Source organism: Esox lucius, chromosome 7, assembly GCF_011004845.1.
Source record: "Esox lucius isolate fEsoLuc1 chromosome 7, fEsoLuc1.pri, whole genome shotgun sequence".
Taxonomy (NCBI): Eukaryota; Metazoa; Chordata; class Actinopteri; order Esociformes; family Esocidae; genus Esox; species Esox lucius.
Genome location: NC_047575.1, coordinates 24,985,827 through 25,003,349, shown reverse-complemented (window position 1 = coordinate 25,003,349; position 17,523 = coordinate 24,985,827). Strand labels below are relative to the sequence as shown.

At 41.4% G+C, this 17,523-nt stretch overlaps 2 protein-coding genes across 7 annotated transcripts; one reads left to right on the top strand and one right to left on the bottom strand.

Moving 5' to 3' along the window:
* Positions 1–624: 624 nt before the first annotated feature.
* On the bottom strand, positions 625–5,857 carry LOC105030976 (tuftelin-interacting protein 11). Its single transcript, XM_013134422.4, has 15 exons — positions 5,730–5,857; positions 5,097–5,309; positions 4,828–4,984; positions 4,471–4,639; positions 4,225–4,352; positions 3,893–4,054; positions 3,539–3,730; positions 3,277–3,456; positions 3,024–3,158; positions 2,790–2,896; positions 2,515–2,683; positions 2,111–2,354; positions 1,593–1,735; positions 1,307–1,472; positions 625–1,117 (listed from the first exon to the last, which is right to left on the bottom strand). Exons 2-15 carry the CDS (start codon positions 5,297–5,299, stop codon positions 768–770), a joined length of 2,505 nt encoding a protein of 834 aa, XP_012989876.1. The 5' UTR covers positions 5,300–5,309; positions 5,730–5,857; the 3' UTR covers positions 625–767.
* A 5,187-nt stretch (positions 5,858–11,044) lies between these two features.
* Positions 11,045–13,149, top strand: cenpv (centromere protein V). 6 transcript variants are annotated; one of them, XM_034293477.1, is made up of 5 exons: positions 11,045–11,116; positions 12,089–12,193; positions 12,512–12,581; positions 12,727–12,841; positions 12,990–13,149. In XM_034293477.1, exons 2-5 carry the CDS (start codon positions 12,102–12,104, stop codon positions 13,112–13,114), a joined length of 402 nt encoding a protein of 133 aa, XP_034149368.1. In that variant the 5' UTR covers positions 11,045–11,116; positions 12,089–12,101; the 3' UTR covers positions 13,115–13,149. The 6 variants fall into 6 exon arrangements, with proteins under 6 accessions (XP_034149368.1, XP_019903633.1, XP_019903630.1 ...); XM_020048071.2 differs by lacking the exon at positions 11,045–11,116 and adding an exon at positions 11,154–11,464; XM_034293476.1 differs by lacking the exon at positions 11,045–11,116 and adding an exon at positions 11,780–11,967.
* Positions 13,150–17,523: the final 4,374 nt, after the last annotated feature.

Sequence of the window (17,523 nt, the reverse complement as noted above, 5' to 3'; positions counted from 1 at the left end):
TATACGCCGCGGTGAATGTATTGTAGGAAATGTTCAGGAGACTCTATAGAATGATTATATGCAAAGAAATCAAGGGGCACTCTGTATTTGCAATTGTTGCTGGTGTTTTACTCCACCCATTCCATTGGCCACAATGCAACTCAATGGATATGAAATACATATTGGCCTATAAACAAAAAAACTATTCTACACGCCGCGGTGAATGTATTGTAGGAAATGTCAAGGAAGGTGGATAGAGTGGATAGGACTGCAAAATGTTGGTCCTGGAAGGGCAAAACACTTTTCTGTTTTGTTTCTTAGAGGAAGTTAGCACTCAGACCAACTCAACTGTACTCAGATGGTATCCCCGGTCAAAATAAGTCAGTAATGTGAGAATGAAGACCTGGGTTTTGGCCCTACGCGACCAACATTCAGGGCAGCCGTATGCTATAAATTTGTTAAGACGCAGATCGGGTAACGGTAGGAAAGCACCGGTACTGACTATTCTCTTCTCAATATTCTCACACGTTTGTGGCTGTGTGGTATACATACAAAAGCGTTCCAGTTCACTAGACGTCCGCTATGAATTATCTTTAATGTACAGATTCCACTAGCAGTGGTAAGTACAATAAAAAGTAGAAAGAACAAAGTCAAAAAAGCATTTATTTGTGGTTCCAAGTACATATTTCAGTGATCACCGGCTGAATATCATACACTTATTACAAAAAAATGGCAATGCTGCTCTAAACAACCTCCCCCACATCCCAATCTCTCTCTCCGCCCCTCAATCACTTGGCCATATCTATGAGACTCTGTAGGGATGTAGGGACCCAGGTCTTCTCTCCCTGTACGAAGACCACTCCTCGGTCAATGTAGATGACGATGCGTCCAAAAGTGTACAGTTGTTTTCCCTCGTGGCGCTTGGCGACCAGAGGCATGAAAACAATGTTGTTCTCCTCAGCCTTGGCCTGGATCAGGTCTTTGAAATTGGTTGGCAGACTGGCACCGATGCCACGCTGTGCCACACTCTCAGCATCCCGGCGTTCCTGCAGAGCCTCGTACTGGAAGTCCTTCCGACGCTCTGTGTGTGTGAGGTATGCAATGTTCTCACGAGCACCGGGCTGCATGTATCCCCCACCTACAGACCGAATGAGATAGTGAGTGTGTGCGTCATACTGAACAATACAATGGTCAGGCCTTCAAGTTGTCTGGGGAATCAGAATTCTGAATTGCCTTAATCATGAACATTTACACAACCAGGATTGTACTCCCTGTTAACATTTCTGCTAACTATGTGTGTGTGTGTGTGTGTGTGTGTAATACCAACCTAGGCCAGATGAGACAGCACGGTTCATGATGTCCAGAGCTTCGTTGAACTTGTCCTTGACTAGCGGCTGAGCCAGAACTGCATCACTGAACATGGACTTCCAGCCCAGGTACCACTTGGTGATCTCCTCATAGTTCGGACTGTTACTGAGCCACGAACACAGCACCTACACACACACACACAAACACACCACAATGTTCTGGGTGTAAACAGCAGCACATGCAATTGCAAATGTGTAATCAGTCACTTATAATTAAGCACAACCTCTGTGCTTTCCCAGACCTACCTGTAGCCACTTGGGGAAGAAGTGTTTGTCCAGCAGTGATACAAGGCTGGAGGGAGACAGCATGCCCTCCCAGTCCAACACCCAATTGAATGGCTCCATCTGTTGCTGGTGAGGGTTTATTACCAGCTCCCCCAGACACAGAGCTATAGGAGGGAATGACTCAATTAAGCATTAACATATGGTGGCCTGTCAATCATGGCACCTTCTCCCTGCATTACTTATGACCAGAACTGGTGGCCACTAGGATGAGCTTCTTAGATAGACAATCCCTAACCTGCCATTCAATTGGCCCCAGGGTCCCCTAAAGGTTAACATTTAATACGTTTAACCTATCAGTCATTTAGCAGGCACACTTATCCAGAGGGAACTGCAGAAGTGACTGCAAACATTTTCAATATCCCCCCGTACTGGACCCCTACTGCAGATTAACCCACAACTCAGCTGTGCAAAGCAATGTGTTCCACAAATGGAGCTCCATCGGACCATGACCCATATTAGTGTGTATGACGTGTGTTTACCAAGCTTAGGGATGATGTTTTTGACCATAAAGGCCTCCCAGGCACCGGGTGTAAACACGTCTCTCCATGGCTGGAGGATGAGGCGGGCGGAGCCATCACTTGGGTGCCAGCGCTGCAGTGCATTAGCCAGTTTACTGCGGATGGGTGGGTACAGAGGCTCCAGCCGTGATTGGAGCAGAGGTAGCCATGGGTGGAGCCAGGAGTGTATGGGCACCGTGTCTGTCAGGGGATTCCAGCTATCCACCTGTCACAGAGAAAGGAGTGGGGACAGAAAGGCCTTGACGATGTTTCCAGTCTTGGCTTGAAAAGAGACAACACTTGTTGCGTCACTCCAACAAGAACACGACATTCCTACTTAACCGTTCGGAAACATATCTCCTGGATTCAACTGACTTCATGTGTACCTCTCTCTGAAGCCTGGGGAAGATGAGTTGTTCCAGGAGGTGGTTTAGTATCCAGAGGGGCAGCAGAGGAGCCCACACCTCCACACAGTCCACCATGGGCCCCACCATACGAGGCTGCCAGCCCGACACACACACTCGCAGCACCGGAATCCACACCTCCCACAGGAGCCTGCGCGCACGCACACACACACACACACCTTAACATTCTAGTATTTTCACCACTTGCCCACATAAACACACACCCAGGTCTTAGGGGTGCGATGGTTTTGACGTACCTGTGGTAGGGGTCCATGTGAGCCTCGGGGGCGCTGGCGTGGTGTAGCTGACCGGACTCCAGGATGGCACGCCACTGGCCCACCTCCTCTAGACCATATGAGCTGTCCTACAGACCGACAGCAAAAGCAGCAGGCATCAAGGAAGAGGGGTCAACATGTATGAGTGTTTTCACACACCAAATAGTGCTTGAACAGGAGAAGGTGGAGCAGGCAGTGGAGTGTGTGTGTGTGTACCTTCAGAGGGTCCCATGTGCGCAGCTTCTCTCTGAGTAGAGGATGTACTACCGCCGCGGCCAGATCTCCCAAACCTAGAGTCTTATATTCCTCATAGTACTCGCTCTGTAGCGTCTCAAAGATACTAGCACACTCCTAAAGATAGAATTAAGGACAATGTAGAGGTGAGTACACCGCAAGGTCCCACACTGGGACCACTTCCTTTCCATTTCTAAAATAAATCTGCCCTCAGAGGACACGTGTGTGTGTGTACCTGCAGGCCAGGTCCCACTCCAGGCGCAGTCTCTCCACTCTGAAAGCGATCCACAAGCTGCAGTACAGCCTCCAGCCTCTGGATGGCATCCTGTTCTGCCTCCAGCCTTGTCTGTAGACTAGAACTCTCGTGGCTCAGAGTCACCACCACATCGCGTTCATGTTGCAAGCGCCGTGAGGACTAGGCAGGGGAATACATTGAGATAGGATTAGAGTAATAGATAATGGGTTTAAAATAATGCATGTTAGGGGTTGAAGGTTACCTGTAGTATGTCTTGTTCGGTCAGGTCAATCAGTAGTTGCAGGTTGTGTTCCAGCTCAGGCAGGGCAAAGCCAGAAATCTTCTGTTCCCGTGCGGCCACGCTCAGTGGAGCCTCCTCTGGTACACTGTGTTTGTTAGTCATCTGACTGTAGCTGTAATACACCTTCTGTTCCCTGCCAGTCATATCGATCACCTAGAGAGACAGAACAGGAATTTCCTTGCTTAAATCAGTTTGTGGATACTTAAAACTAAAAAGACAAATCCAACCTGCTGCACCTTCAGCTAAAACTCATTCTCTATCTTTCACCCCTTTCCTGTCCAATAATGAATGAAAGGTGTGTGTATTGTCCCTCACCTTGACCTGAGCCAGTTCTCCAGCAGGGGTCTTTGTGGTCCTCCCAGCCAGTTTGCCCTTAGCCTTCAGCTCCTCCACAGTCCTGTAGGAATACTTAGGTTTCTTCTTCCCGCCGCCACCCGCAGGATCCCTACGCCACTGACCTAGCTCCCTCTGGAAGTCCTGGGAAAAATGGGGTTAAAGGTACAGTCAGGCATACAGCAACATCCCAGATGCTCACAAACCTGAGGACTGTTTGGAATATAGTGGAAAGGCCATCATTAAACTGTTCCTAGCAAACCAGTTCCTTTCAGACAGATAAAAAGACTGGTGAAGTGGTGCGGGAGAGCTACCTTCTCCTCCTCCTCCTCAGAATCAACTACTGGGAAGTCCTGTAGCGACTGCTTGGTTCTCTCGTTGCCATAAGCACCCACCGCCCCTTTCCCCTTACGAAGCTTCGCCTCAATGGGGTTCACAATCCCTGAAAAGAAATGGTTCTGTGGTCAGAACTGAGGGGAGAACCAGCAAACAGGGAACATTTCAAGCACAATAAACAGAATTTAGCCGAGACACCGGCGTCTTGCCCCTCTCAGACCCACCCTGTGCATTCTTCCCTAACCCTTTCCCTGGTACATAGCCCATCTTTTGGAGTAGTTTCTGGCCAATCCCCTTGGTGTGTTTCTCCCAGGTGCCCAGGTCTCCTCCAGGACGAATACCAGCTGCAAACCCAGTCCTCTGGGATTGGCTGCTGCCACGGAAGTTACCGCCCTGCAGAGATCCAGCAGAGGAGGATGAAGGGTTTGAACAACAGAGTTTATCCATGCAAGTCGACCACAGTCAGTTCTCCTACTAATTCCATCTATCATTAACATGTGATTGTGTATTGAAGCCCAAAGCTCCTCTGGGTTCCCACATAGCATGTGCGCGCGCGCACACACACACACACACACACTCACCGTCTGCAGTTTCTTAGGTGCAGTGTCGCGTGGTGGGGGAGTGTTGTTGTCATCATCAGAGTCATCTGATCCTCCTCTCTGCTGTTGCTTCTCCTCTGCTGCAGTCTTACGCAGGCCAGCACTCACAAAATTCACAGGGGCAGAATAGTCCTTAGACCTAGGAGACAGAGTAGTGACCCTGTGAAGACCACCGTATTCTGACAACCATCCCTGCCAACCCCTCATCTTTCTGTAGTTTAGTCATCGGGATGATGATATCAGCCTCCTACCGCTTCCCTCCAAAGCTGGGCCTCTCATCATCAGAGTCTCCCTTCTCTGCCCAGATTCCATAGACAGCCTCCTCTTTAGTCTGTCTGTGTCTGCGGCGCTCAGGGTTAAACTCGTTGGCCAGGTCCCATTCAGTCACCTCAAACTTCTCCACATCCACCCCGTCCTCCTCACCCTGCCGTCCATACAGATGGGACATAGACATGTCCGGGACACTGAGGGAGAAAGGCACAACATTTCATTAAGGATTAGCTAACATAAATTATTGTACCCAATACTTAATTATACGGATGTTTAGAAAGTTGCTAGCGCTGGTCTGCAAGTCTTGTCCTGTGCTTATCTGCTATTTGACTACGGGCAGCTTAGTGGCGAAACATCTGAAGTAACACGATTCTGTGTGTGTTATCATGAAAAATACACAAGTGTAGATACTGGCTCAAGCAAGCTGACACTTAGATCTATAGGGGTACCTAGCCTGGGTGATTTATGTAGCTACTAGCTATATAGCTAGGTTACGACTAATACTAATTAGTAATAGACAGTAGTACAACAGCTGAATTCCGCTGGCCAAGCGTCGTTGGAGGGACCAACTGAATTTACACGACTAAGAAATTAAGTGTAACTTAATTTATTACCTGAACTGTTCAGTTGTTGGAACTATAAGAGAACTCAAAACACATCAACAATGTGTACATAAACGCTTCACTTGCTATCCAGCTAACATCGCAGTAAATACGAAACAACAAATAATTCCGGTTCATATAACCGGACAGGAAGTAAAACATACGTTCAAAAGAGATTAGCGTCATGCAGGCAACATTAGAGATTCCGTAGCAACAATAAGACTTCCGGTTTTCGGATTTTGCCTTCAAAATAGAAGTCCGCGGTAAAACGCGATTTTAATAATATTAAATGTATCTATTTTGACACTTTGCTTAGTGTATATTGTAAAAATGTACTCTAGGAAATGTTCAGGAGACTCTATAGAATAATTATATGCAAAGAAATCAAGGGGCACTATGTATTTGCAATTGTTGCTGGTGTTTTACTCCACCCATCCTATATCCTATTGGCCACAATGTAACTCAATGGATATGAAATATATATTGGCCTATAAAAAAAAACTGTTCTATACGCCGTGGTGAATGTATTGTAGGAAATGTTCAGGAGACTCTATAGAATGATTATATGCAAAGAAATCAAGGGGCACTCTGTATTTGCAATTGTTGCTGGTGTTTTACTCCACCCATTCCATTGGCCACAATGCAACTCAATGGATATGAAATACATATTGGCCTATAAAAAAAAACGATTCTACACGCCGCGGTGAATGTATTGTAGGAAATGTCAAGGAAGGTGGATAGAGTAATTATATGCAAAGAAATCAAGGGGCACTATGTATTTGCAATTGTTGCTGGTGTTTTACTCCACCCATCCTAGAACCTATTGGCCACAATGTAACTCAATGGATATGAAATACATATTGGCCTATAAAAAAAAAACTATTCTACACGCCGCGGTGAATGTATTGTAGGAAATGTTCAGGAGACTCTATAGAATGATTATATGCAAAGAAATCAAGGGGCACTCTGTATTTGCAATTGTTGCTGGTGTTTTACTCCACCCATTCCATTGGCCACAATGCAACTCAATGGATATGAAATACATATTGGCCTATAAAAAAAAAAAACTATTCTACACGCCGTGGTGAATGTATTGTAGGAAATGTTCAGGAGACTCTATAGAATGATTATATGCAAAGAAATCAAGGGGCACTCTGTATTTGCAATTGTTGCTGGTGTTTTACTCCACCCATTCCATTGGCCACAATGCAACTCAATGGATATGAAATACATATTGGCCTATAAAAAAAAAACTATTCTACACGCCGCGGTGAATGTATTGTAGGAAATGTTCAGGAGACTCTATAGAATGATTATATGCAAAGAAATCAAGGGGCACTCTGTATATGCAATTGTTGCTGGTGTTTTACTCCACCCATTCCATTGGCCACATTCCAAATAGCTGAATAGCCTTTAGATCCATTATTCCTTTTGTTAATGGAGGTGATTATCACCACTTGGTGATTACTTAACAATTCAGCCAATGATCTAATGTAGTTGTCAATTACTTATATTAACTGGCCATTAGCCTGCTGTCTTTGTTTGGACTCTGCTTGGATCAGCTTACATTTGTTCTGAATCACTGTTAATTTTTTTTAAGAGGCTTTGTTTCTTCATCAGGTTGGCAATTTCTTCTCAGTTTGTTGGTTTTGCTGTTTGATTCATGTTGGTATGCATATGTTGTTAATTTTATTTGCCTGAGCAAAATTCTGATTGATTGAAGGATTTTTATAGCCAAATGTAGAGACAGAAAATCAATACACACAGCTTCTCTTTGTTGGCTTATTTAGATTATTTAAAATAAAACTCTTAAAAAGTATTCATAGCAATATTCCCAGAGAGGTCTTTAAAGCACCATGGACATCTCTATGTTAACAAATTTATAGCATATGGCTGCCCTGAATGTTGGTCGCGTAGGGCCAAAACCCAGGTCTTCATTCTCACTTTACTGACTTATTTTGACCGGGGATACCATCTGAGTACAGTTGAGTTGGTCTGAGTGCTAACTTCCTTTAAGAAACAAAACAGAAAAGTGTTTTGCCCTTCCAGGACCAACATTTTGCAGTCCTGTAGTATATTTGTCTCCAAGCAAATGTTCTCGTTCTAGACAGACGGAAATAATATTGACTTTTCAGTCATGACAGGAATGTCATGACCGCAAAGAATTGGCCATCCTAAGCATCATAAACTCTAAGACAGCCAAGACGGAAGGAGATCAACTTGGGTAAAAGGTTGAGTAACTGGTTTGATTAACTATATGTACTGTGTACCCTATCCTGTTATGATTTAGTACATCATCTTTTATATTGCATGTTGTTTGATGTAAGTTTGGAGTTGTAATGCCCCATATTAGTTGTATTTAGATAAAACCTAACAGCCCACATTCAGAATTTACTTTGAAGGTTTTAGGATGCACATATTTTCAAATAATTATATTTATATATTTTTTTAAATTAATTATTGGGATAAATCTCTAACTTTCTTTCCTTTTAATTTGTCCTGGTCATTGGTAATTCTCATCTCCGTGCCTTAGTGGATAACATTGTCCCCATGCCAAATCAGATTGATTCCACTGGTCGATCTACCATGGCTTTTGGCTTCATGTCCACTCCTGGAGCAAGAGTTTCACATCGGATGGCAGATGTTTGTGGGGAGGTGTTACCCAGAGGCCTCGTCCCAGTCATAGTATGTCTGATCATTCCTGGTAACAACCTTGAAGCCAGCCCATCCATCTCCCAGGCAATTACCAAGAACTGCTGGCCTTGGAGTATGAAACCCAGGCATGGGATCTGGATGTGACTTACGGATTGGAGACGTCCAGGGCCTTCCAGGCCCTATGAGCAGTGGCTAAAAAGATTCATTTGAGCAATGATTTTGAGATGCCAATTATGGCTACCCTGATCAAGGACACTTTGTTTAAGGAAATACAGGTAATCGATTCAACTAGACCTCGTTGTGCTGGGGTTCAAACTCCTCTTTGCAGATCTTCTCCAAGTCATTAAGGTTTCGAGGCTGACATTTGGCAACTCAAACCTTCAGCTCCTTTCACAGATTTTCTATGGGATAAAGGTCTGGAGACTGACTAGGTCACTCCAGGACCTTAATGTGCTTTTTCTTGAGCCACTCCTTTGTTGCCTTGGCCATGTGTTTTGGGTAATTGTCAGGCTGGAATACCCAGCCAAAACCCATTTTCAATGCCCTGGCTGAGAGAAGGAGGTTCTCACCCATGATTTGACGGTACATGGCCCCATCCATCGTCCCTTTGATGCGGTGAAGTTATCCTGTTCCCTTAGCAGAAAAACACCCCCAAAACATAAGGTTTCCACCTCCATGTTTGATGATGGGGATGGTGTTTTGGGGTCATAGGCAACATTCCTCCTCCTCCAAACACGGCAAGTTGACTTGATGCCAAAGAGCTCGATTTTGGTCTCATCTGACCACAACATTCCTCCTCCTCCAAACACGGCAAGTTGAGTTGATGCCAAAGAGCTCGATTTTGGTCTCATCTGACCACAACACTTTCACCCAGTTCTCCTCTGAATCATTCAGAAGTTCAATGGCACACTTCAGACAGGCTTGTACATATGCTTTCTTGAGCAGGGGGACCTTGGGGTCGCTGCAGGATTTCAGTTCTACACAGTGTAGTGTGTTACCAATTGTTTTCTTGGTGACTATGGTCCCAGCTGCCTTGAGATCATTGACAAGATCCTCCCGTGTAGTTCTGGGCTGATTCCTCACTGTTCTCCTGATCATTGCAACTCCACGAGGTGAGATCTTGCATGGAGCCCTAGACCGAGGGAGATTGACAGTTCTTTTGTGTTTCTTCCATTTGCGAATAATCGCACCAACTGTTGTCACCTTCCACACCAAGCTGCTTGGTGATGGTCTTGTAGCCCATTCCAGCCTTGTGTAGGTCTACAATCTTGTCCCTGACATCCTTGGACAGCTCTTTGGTCTTGGCCATGGTGGAGAGTTTGGAATCTGATTGATTGATTGCTTCTGTGGACAGGTGTCTTTTGTACAAAATCAGCAGGGGATGAAATATTTTCTTTCCTCACTGTCTCATTTAAAACATGTATCTTTCAATATAAGGACAAATACATATTCTTTTTACAAATTAAGCTAAGGCTGGAATGTAGTTGCAATAACATATAACCTTTTAATAAGTTGACTTATTCTAGTACGTAATAGTTGGATATTGTTTATGATTTGACTCTGTTGTAAAAAATTGTTTGCTAATCTAAAAGGTATAAAACTGTAAATGGTCTTATGGACTCCCCTACATCTCTAAAGGTGGTACAACAGGCTAATGACCAGTTAATATATGTCATTGACAACAACATTAGATCGTTGGCTGAATTGTTAGGTAATCACCAAGTGGTGATAATCACCTCCATTAACAAAAAGAATAATGGATCTAAAGGCTATTCAGCTATTTGGAATGTGGCCAATGGAATGGGTGGAGTAAAACACCAGCAACAATTGCAAATACAGAGTGCCCCTTGATTTCTTTGCATATAATCATTCTATAGAGTCTCCTGAACATTTCCTACAATACATTCACCGCGGCGTGTAGAATAGTTTTTTTTTTATAGGCCAATATGTATTTCATATCCATTGAGTTGCATTGTGGAAAAAGAGGGTGTGGAAATATTGTGTTGCTAGATGTAGCACACTGTTCCCCATGATTAGACAGGTTTGTCTTACTCTACACATTCTCCTGGACATTTCCTACACTGCTTTCTCTGTGGAATATTCAATAGTTTATCAGTTATGAGGCAATATGTATTCCATATTCTGTCATTGGCATTGTCTGAATTTTACCCTTGGAACGTGTTTTAACACCCACTAACACCCACTTTTTATCGAAATTACTCTTAAATATGATCATATGTGAATTGTTGTCAATGTTTTGAGAGGTACATGTTCTCAAACAATTAATAAACTAAATTTATCTCCGTTTTTAAGTAATTCGTTGGTCTCTTTTATTTTGAAAAATTCCAGCTTTTCGTGACCCGGAAGTGTTTCTTTAATGTTGCTCACAAGACGCAGATGTGAACACTTGCTTAGCCCTGGGCTTAGAAGCCCCTTAGACATAGGCTAAAGTGCAGTGTGAACACGCCTTCTGTGTAAATAAATGTGCTTAGCAAATAAAGGTGATTATGATACTTCAACCTGATTGAACTATTTTTGCTAGTCGTATAACTAGAGTTTGTAATCACATTACATGTAATTTAGCTGGATTAAAATAAATAAATAAAATAACTGTCTTTTACATCTAATATATTTTGTATTTTGTATTGGAGGTCTTAGACCTCAGTAGCTATATTTGTTGTGCAGGGGCTGAGCGAAAAAAAAAGGAGAAAAACAAAAATACGAGACAGCTTGAAGATTTTGAAGTAATGTATTTTCAGCATAACACTGGCTACTGACAACACAGCTAAACACAAGCCATACAGAAATTGTGAAACTGGGACTTCAATACAAACTGAATAGGCGATTGGTATCAGGTGTGGCAGGTAGAACAGGCGTTACAGTTGTCAAGGCAGAAAGGTCGCTTTCACAAATCAACAATGCAAATTTTCACAAATTCTGTAATATAAAAACATTGAAATATGAGTGAAATAGTTTCCCTGGTATTAAATGAGTTTATTTTATAAGCAGCTTTTCTTTTTAGGAATCGTGTAGGCCTAATTTATTGTACCCCAAAAGCAAGTGTGGGCATTTTGGGAACAAAACATGTTCATGTGAGTAGACCTCTGATTGCCAACAACTATATTATTTGGGTTACTGAGCAGCTATCAATATTCCTAATTAACAAAATCCAGCGTTTTGACATTTGTCAGTTAAGCCTACGTAACTAATTTATTTGGTATGTTTAAAAAAAAAAGAAAAGTAACCCAGATGGCAAAACGTTTTATTTGAAAAATGTATGTTGATTGCACATACGCTATTATTAACATAATGCACAAATAGGAAAATAACTTTAAGTTACAGTCTCTTAGGGAAACTTAATATAAAGCTGTTTTGGGTAAGGCTACGCAACCCTATACTGACATGCCATGGTTACGGCATGTTTACAGGATTATGTGGGAAGTAACAACCAGAACAAATGTTTTACACTTTACACGTGATTCTACGTCAGCAAGGGAAGTTGTTATCGTTCAGGAACACGTTACTCTATTGTTCAGTGGAGGATTTAATTAATACTCTGGAATTCGCTTTACATTAGATTTAAAGATTTGCACTGGTAAATGTTGCGTAGGCCACGAAGAAGAGGCGCTGTGTGTTGTGAAAATAATTATAATGAAGCCATAATAATGAAGCTAAAATGCCAGGAAGTCTAAGTTGGCTGTTATGTCTTTACACAGGTTGGGACTGAAAATGGATTGCGTGAAACACACTGGCGGATGCCATTGTGGGGCTGTCCGATTCGAAGTCTGGAATTCTCCAGACCTTCTTGTTTTCAATTGCGAGTATGCCGGGTTTTTTGCATAATCCAGCACAACCTGACAGTTTAGATTACCTAATTACCTACCGTAAATGTAAAAAATAAAATAAATAAACTTTTTACACTGATCCACAAAATAATAAACTGAGCTATTCTGTTATGGAAGAGACAAAGGTCTGAATGAGGTCTGAAAAAAAACAACTAATCATTGTGACAACCGCCTTTACTGTATATTATAGAGCTGTAAACTGGACATAACATAATATTGGCTACTGTAATTCTAATCTGTGATATATGTAACAAATGTTGTTACAAAATTACTTACTCATGTTTCTTCATTTAGCTGTAGTATTTGCACCAAGAAGCAGAACCATCATTTCATTGTGTCAAATAATAAGTTTACTCTTTTACAGGTAGGCTAATATTTATTGTGGTTTCTATCAGCTTTACTCAAAATGTGTTTAGGGCTCATGTTCATTCCCAGTGAATCCTGCAATAATGTTTGAAGATACATGCTTTACAAAATTATTATTATTCCTTTATAATTTGTGTTTACAGGGTTTGGATAATCTGACCACATATACATTCAATACACACAATGCCAAGCACACATTTTGTAAGACCTGTGGAGTCCAGAGTTTTTACACCCCACGCTCCAATCCTGATGGATATGGTAAGGACTAATACCAAGCAATGAGGCTTTAAAGAAGATATGCTAACAACAATTAATTATGTTAAAACAAGGAGGATGGGTTGTTGGAGTGTGTTACATGCATGAAACTGTAATGACAGGTTTGTGCATGTGCTTGTCCCCACCTTAGGTGTAGCTCCACATTGCTTGGACCCAGGTACTGTGCTCAGCGTGACAGTAGAGAAGTTCTGTGGGCAGAAGTGGGAGGAGAGCATGAAGAACCACCTGACTATCAAAGGCATGTCCAAGCCATAGATCTAATCCTGTAACAGACACGGTTGAGCCCAAAGAATACCATATTATGTTAATGAGCCTACTGCTTCATTAAACAAATACACAAAAAGACCAAAACTGTACTTTTCAGTCATGTTTATATTTCTTTATGCAAGTTTACTATTCATTTCAAGTGTTCATTAGGCTTTTTATGTATTGACACTTTTTGATAGACGTAATAAAACCACAGGGTTAGTAGGCAGTCAATGGAGCATGACACTGTATACAAAGAAGCGGATACAGTATCAGTATATTTTGGGAAAGCACAATCCAGTGCAGGGTGGGAGTGGCAATGTAATGCAGAGCCATATTTAGAAACACACTGTAGCTTACAAGCAAGGGACTTTAACTAGCAATGTCAACGTACAAACCCATGTATGGTGCTTTAAGGATTTTCCTGACAGTTCGGTATTTTTTCACATGCTTATGAATCAATTTCTATGAATGTTGCTATGGAAAAGTCAGTGTGTTGCACAATGTTCTGCATGTCTATGAACAGAATCCATTTATTTAATTGAAGTAACAGCACATATTATGTGCAACCTAAATTGTTTGGTTGCAGATCTAATTCAGTGCTACAGCCATAGAAAAAAACTCTAAATGTGTTGCCTTCATTTATAGTGGTTGATATAGAGTTTTAAGGAGCAAAAAAAGAAATCTGTGCCAACAGTCTTTACTCTCTGAATATTAATAGACAACATTCATAACTATGTAATTAAGTTTCTTTAGCATGATGTTTTATCTGCACCAAGCAGTCATTATATTTAAACAACTTATATTGTAATGACCTATCGTGTAATTCTCCAAAATATTGACTCTATTGTAATCCATTAATGATTCAAGGGATTCAACCAAAATGGGCCCCTTTGTTTTCAATAATTTGTGCAAACTCCCCATGCAAGGAAAAAACACTAATACCTTAGCTATAATTAATATATATATATATATATAGAAATATTTAAGACCATTCCTACTGTACATACATAATCTTTCCTGAGTTTTTACAAATTCTGGTCTAGGCTTATAGTGAACTGCCGTCTTGACTTCAAACCATAGGTTTGTCAACAGGATTGAAATCTGGAGACTAAGAGGACATTTTGTGGTCAGTTAACACTGAAAAGTGGTCTTTATGGCAGCCCAAGACGTGCTCCCCCATTGTGTTGAGGAGTGCATTATTTTGTCTGGTGGCCCTCACACCGATGTCTTACTGTCCAGAGTAGCCCCATCGGAATAGAATGATTTAGGGTTAGGGTAGGGTGAACAGATGTCCCGGGCTCCAACAAATATCTGTAAAACACTAAAATGTCCCGGTTTTCGACATTCACTACCAAATTGTCCCGGTTTTCACCACAATTAAAATAATAACAATGCTGTAATGTTTCCACATATGAGTTGGAGCCAAACAAACAACTGCAACTAGGTGTGCTAAACAGTGAAATAATTGTCCCCCATCCTGATGAAATCGCCTGTGGTGCATGCATAAGCGCATACAGTTGTGCTGATAACTTTGCATACCCTGGCAGAAGTTGGGACATTTTGGCATTGATTTTTGAAAATATGACTATTCATGCAAAATAATGTATTGTATTTCCTTGAAGGATAGTAATCAAATGAAGCCATTTATTATCACATAGTTGTTTGGCTCCTTTTTATATCATAATGATAACAGAAATCACCCAAATGGTCCCGTTCAAAAGTTTACATACCCTTGAATGTTTGGCCTTGTTACAGACACACAAGGTGACACACACTGGTGAAAATGGCAATTAAAGCTGCATTTCCCACACCTGTGGCTTTTTAAATTGCAATGAGTGTCTGTGTATAAATAGTAAATGAGTTTGTTAGCTTTCATGTGGATGCACTGAGCAGGCTAGATACTGAGCCATGGGGAGCAGAAATGAAATGTCAAAAGACCTGCGTAACAAGGTAATGGAACTTTATAAAGATGGAAAAGGATATAAAAAGATATCCAAATCCTTACAAATGCCAGTCAGTACTGTTCAAACAATTATTAAAAAGTTCAGGTCAGGTAGACCAAGAAAGATTTCAGCCAAAACTGCCAGAAGAATTGTTTGGGATACAAAGAAAAACCCACAGGTAACCTCAGGACAAAATACAGGCTGCTCTGGAAAAAGGTGTGATTGTTTCAAGGAGCACAATACGACGATACTTGAACAAAAATGAGCTGCATGGTTGAGTTGCCAAAAGGAAGCCTTTACTGCGCCACTGCAACAAAAAAAGCATAGTTAGAATATGCCCGACAACACCTTGACACGCCTCACAGATTCTGGCACACTGTAATTTGGAATGACAAGACCAAAATAGAGCTTTATGGTCACAACCATAAGCTCTATGTTTGGAGAGGGGTCAACAAAGCCTATAGTGAACAGAATACCATCTCCACTGTGAAGCATGAAGTTGGAGCCAAATGACACTCCAGTGGTTACAGCAGAAAAAGGTGATGGTTCTGGAGTGGCCATCACAGTGTCCTGACCTTAATATCATTGAGCCACTCTGGGGAGATCTCAAACGTGCGGTTCACGCAAGACGACCAAAGACTTTGTGTGACGTGGAGGCATTCTGTCAAGACTAATAGGCAGCTATACCACCTGCAAGAATTCGGGGCCTCATAGACAACTATTACAAAAGACTGCACGCTGTCATTGATGCTAAAGGGGGCAATACACAGTACTAAGAACTAATGGTATGCAGACTTTTGAACAGGGGTCAGTTAATTTTTTGTTCATTCACAGTTTGTTTTATGATTCTGCCATTTTGTTATGACCTACAGTTGAATATGAATCCCAAAAGAAATAAAAGACGTGTTTTGCCTGCTCACTCATGTTTTCTTTACAAATGGTACATAGATTACCAATTCTACAAGGGTATTTTTGAGCACAACTGTACAAGTGCACATGCTTGAACGTGCGGTACACTTAAGGGTCCTGGTTTGGGGGTTTGAAAATGTGGTCACCTAGTTTAGGGTAGTATTAATTTTGGCACAAATGTAGTCTAATCAAATGTATTGCCTCGTTGCCTTAACTTTACCAGCCTCTTGGTAGCCAGATGTCCGAAATTGTTATTCTGACAAATCTACTACAATAAACCAAGAATGCAATGTGAATTAAGCATATGTGTTAAGTATGTATAATTAAAAATTATAAAAAATACACCGAAAACCTATTGCATTATATTTTCGTTGTTCGTGATTTTTTGTCAAGCGGGCTAAGGAGCAGAGAAACTAATTATAGGGATGTGCCTGTCAATTTCTGTCAATTTTGCCACTATTGCTTTGGGCAATAGAGCTAGTTAGTTGACTAGCTTGTTTGTTTAGTTCATTATCCATTTAGTTTCGATGAACTGAAGTTTGATTTAAGTAATCCATGTGACTAACTATAGTCACATGGATTACTAAATCACACCTAAGACGATTGAAAATTACATCAGTTTCTAACTTCAAGCTGGTACTAAGGTAAATCTACTGCAAGCGATTCCAAATGTAATGCACACGACATCAGACTTTGTTATTTGACAAATTAAAAGCTTATTTGATGTGTCAAATTGTTTTATTGAACATGTGGATTTTAACAAATAATGACCCAAACAGCATTTCATTAAACAGTTTTCTATAGCTATGGTGTTTTGGACCAACAAGTCCATATCAAGATATTTTAGCACAAACCCGGTCCCAGAAAGTGGAAGTTAAAGAATAATTTCACATGGCAACAATCAGATGCACACAGCCAAATAAACCAAGGAATGACTTGCAAAAATTATATTCTGGAATGTCAGAGCCTAGGCCTTAATTCCATGGAAAATCTGTGAACTCACCTAGTGTGCTGTGCATAGGAGATCCCCTTGCAATTTGACTGAGCTTGAACTATACAGAAGAAAAGAGTGGGATAAAATGGCAGTCCTGATGTCCTGATGTTCTAGGTTGATATAGACTAAATGGGCTTGGTGCTGTAATCCATGCAAAAAGTTCTTCCACGTTGTATTAATTGAGAAATCTGCACACTTACACAACCAAAGTCATTTTTTATTCTGTATAATTTTTTGTAGGAACTAAAGCAATGAGTCAGCCACCCATTGACATCAAGATGCTTCTGTACACTTTTGAATTATTTCTGCTCCTGCTATAACACGTTAAATCATTAATAAAAATGAGTGAACCTGTTCCAGAGACAGCCAAGCATACCCATGCTTCCCAGATGAGGCGGTATGTTTTGGATCACCTGCAGTACCTTTTTTATCTCCGCACTTCTGCCTTCCCATCACTTTGATAAAGGTTCTTCTTCATGTAATTGTTTCAAAACTGTACTGGCTAATTTCTGTACTCTTTCACAAATTCTAATTAGGCCTTTTTGTTTAAGGTGCTAAACAACAGTCGA

What these genes read in the sequence shown, in the direction of transcription:
- LOC105030976 (XM_013134422.4), bottom strand. Translation starts at nt 5,299, where the DNA reads ATGTCTATGTCCCATCTGTATGGACGGCAGGGTGAGGAGGACGGGGTG. An exon ending in CCCAGCTTTGGAGGGAAGCG is followed by an intron (nt 4,985 to 5,096) that starts GTAGGAGGCTGA and finishes TCTGTCTCCTAG; the next exon opens with GTCTAAGGACTATTCTGCCC. An exon ending in AAACATCATCCCTAAGCTTG is followed by an intron (nt 1,736 to 2,110) that starts GTAAACACACGT and finishes TCCCTCCTATAG; the next exon opens with CTCTGTGTCTGGGGGAGCTG.
- cenpv (XM_020048070.3), top strand. Translation starts at nt 12,075, where the DNA reads ATGTCTTTACACAGGTTGGGACTGAAAATGGATTGCGTGAAACACACT. An exon ending in CTTCTTGTTTTCAATTGCGA is followed by an intron (nt 12,194 to 12,511) that starts GTATGCCGGGTT and finishes TTCTTCATTTAG; the next exon opens with CTGTAGTATTTGCACCAAGA. An exon ending in CTCCAATCCTGATGGATATG is followed by an intron (nt 12,842 to 12,989) that starts GTAAGGACTAAT and finishes TCCCCACCTTAG; the next exon opens with GTGTAGCTCCACATTGCTTG.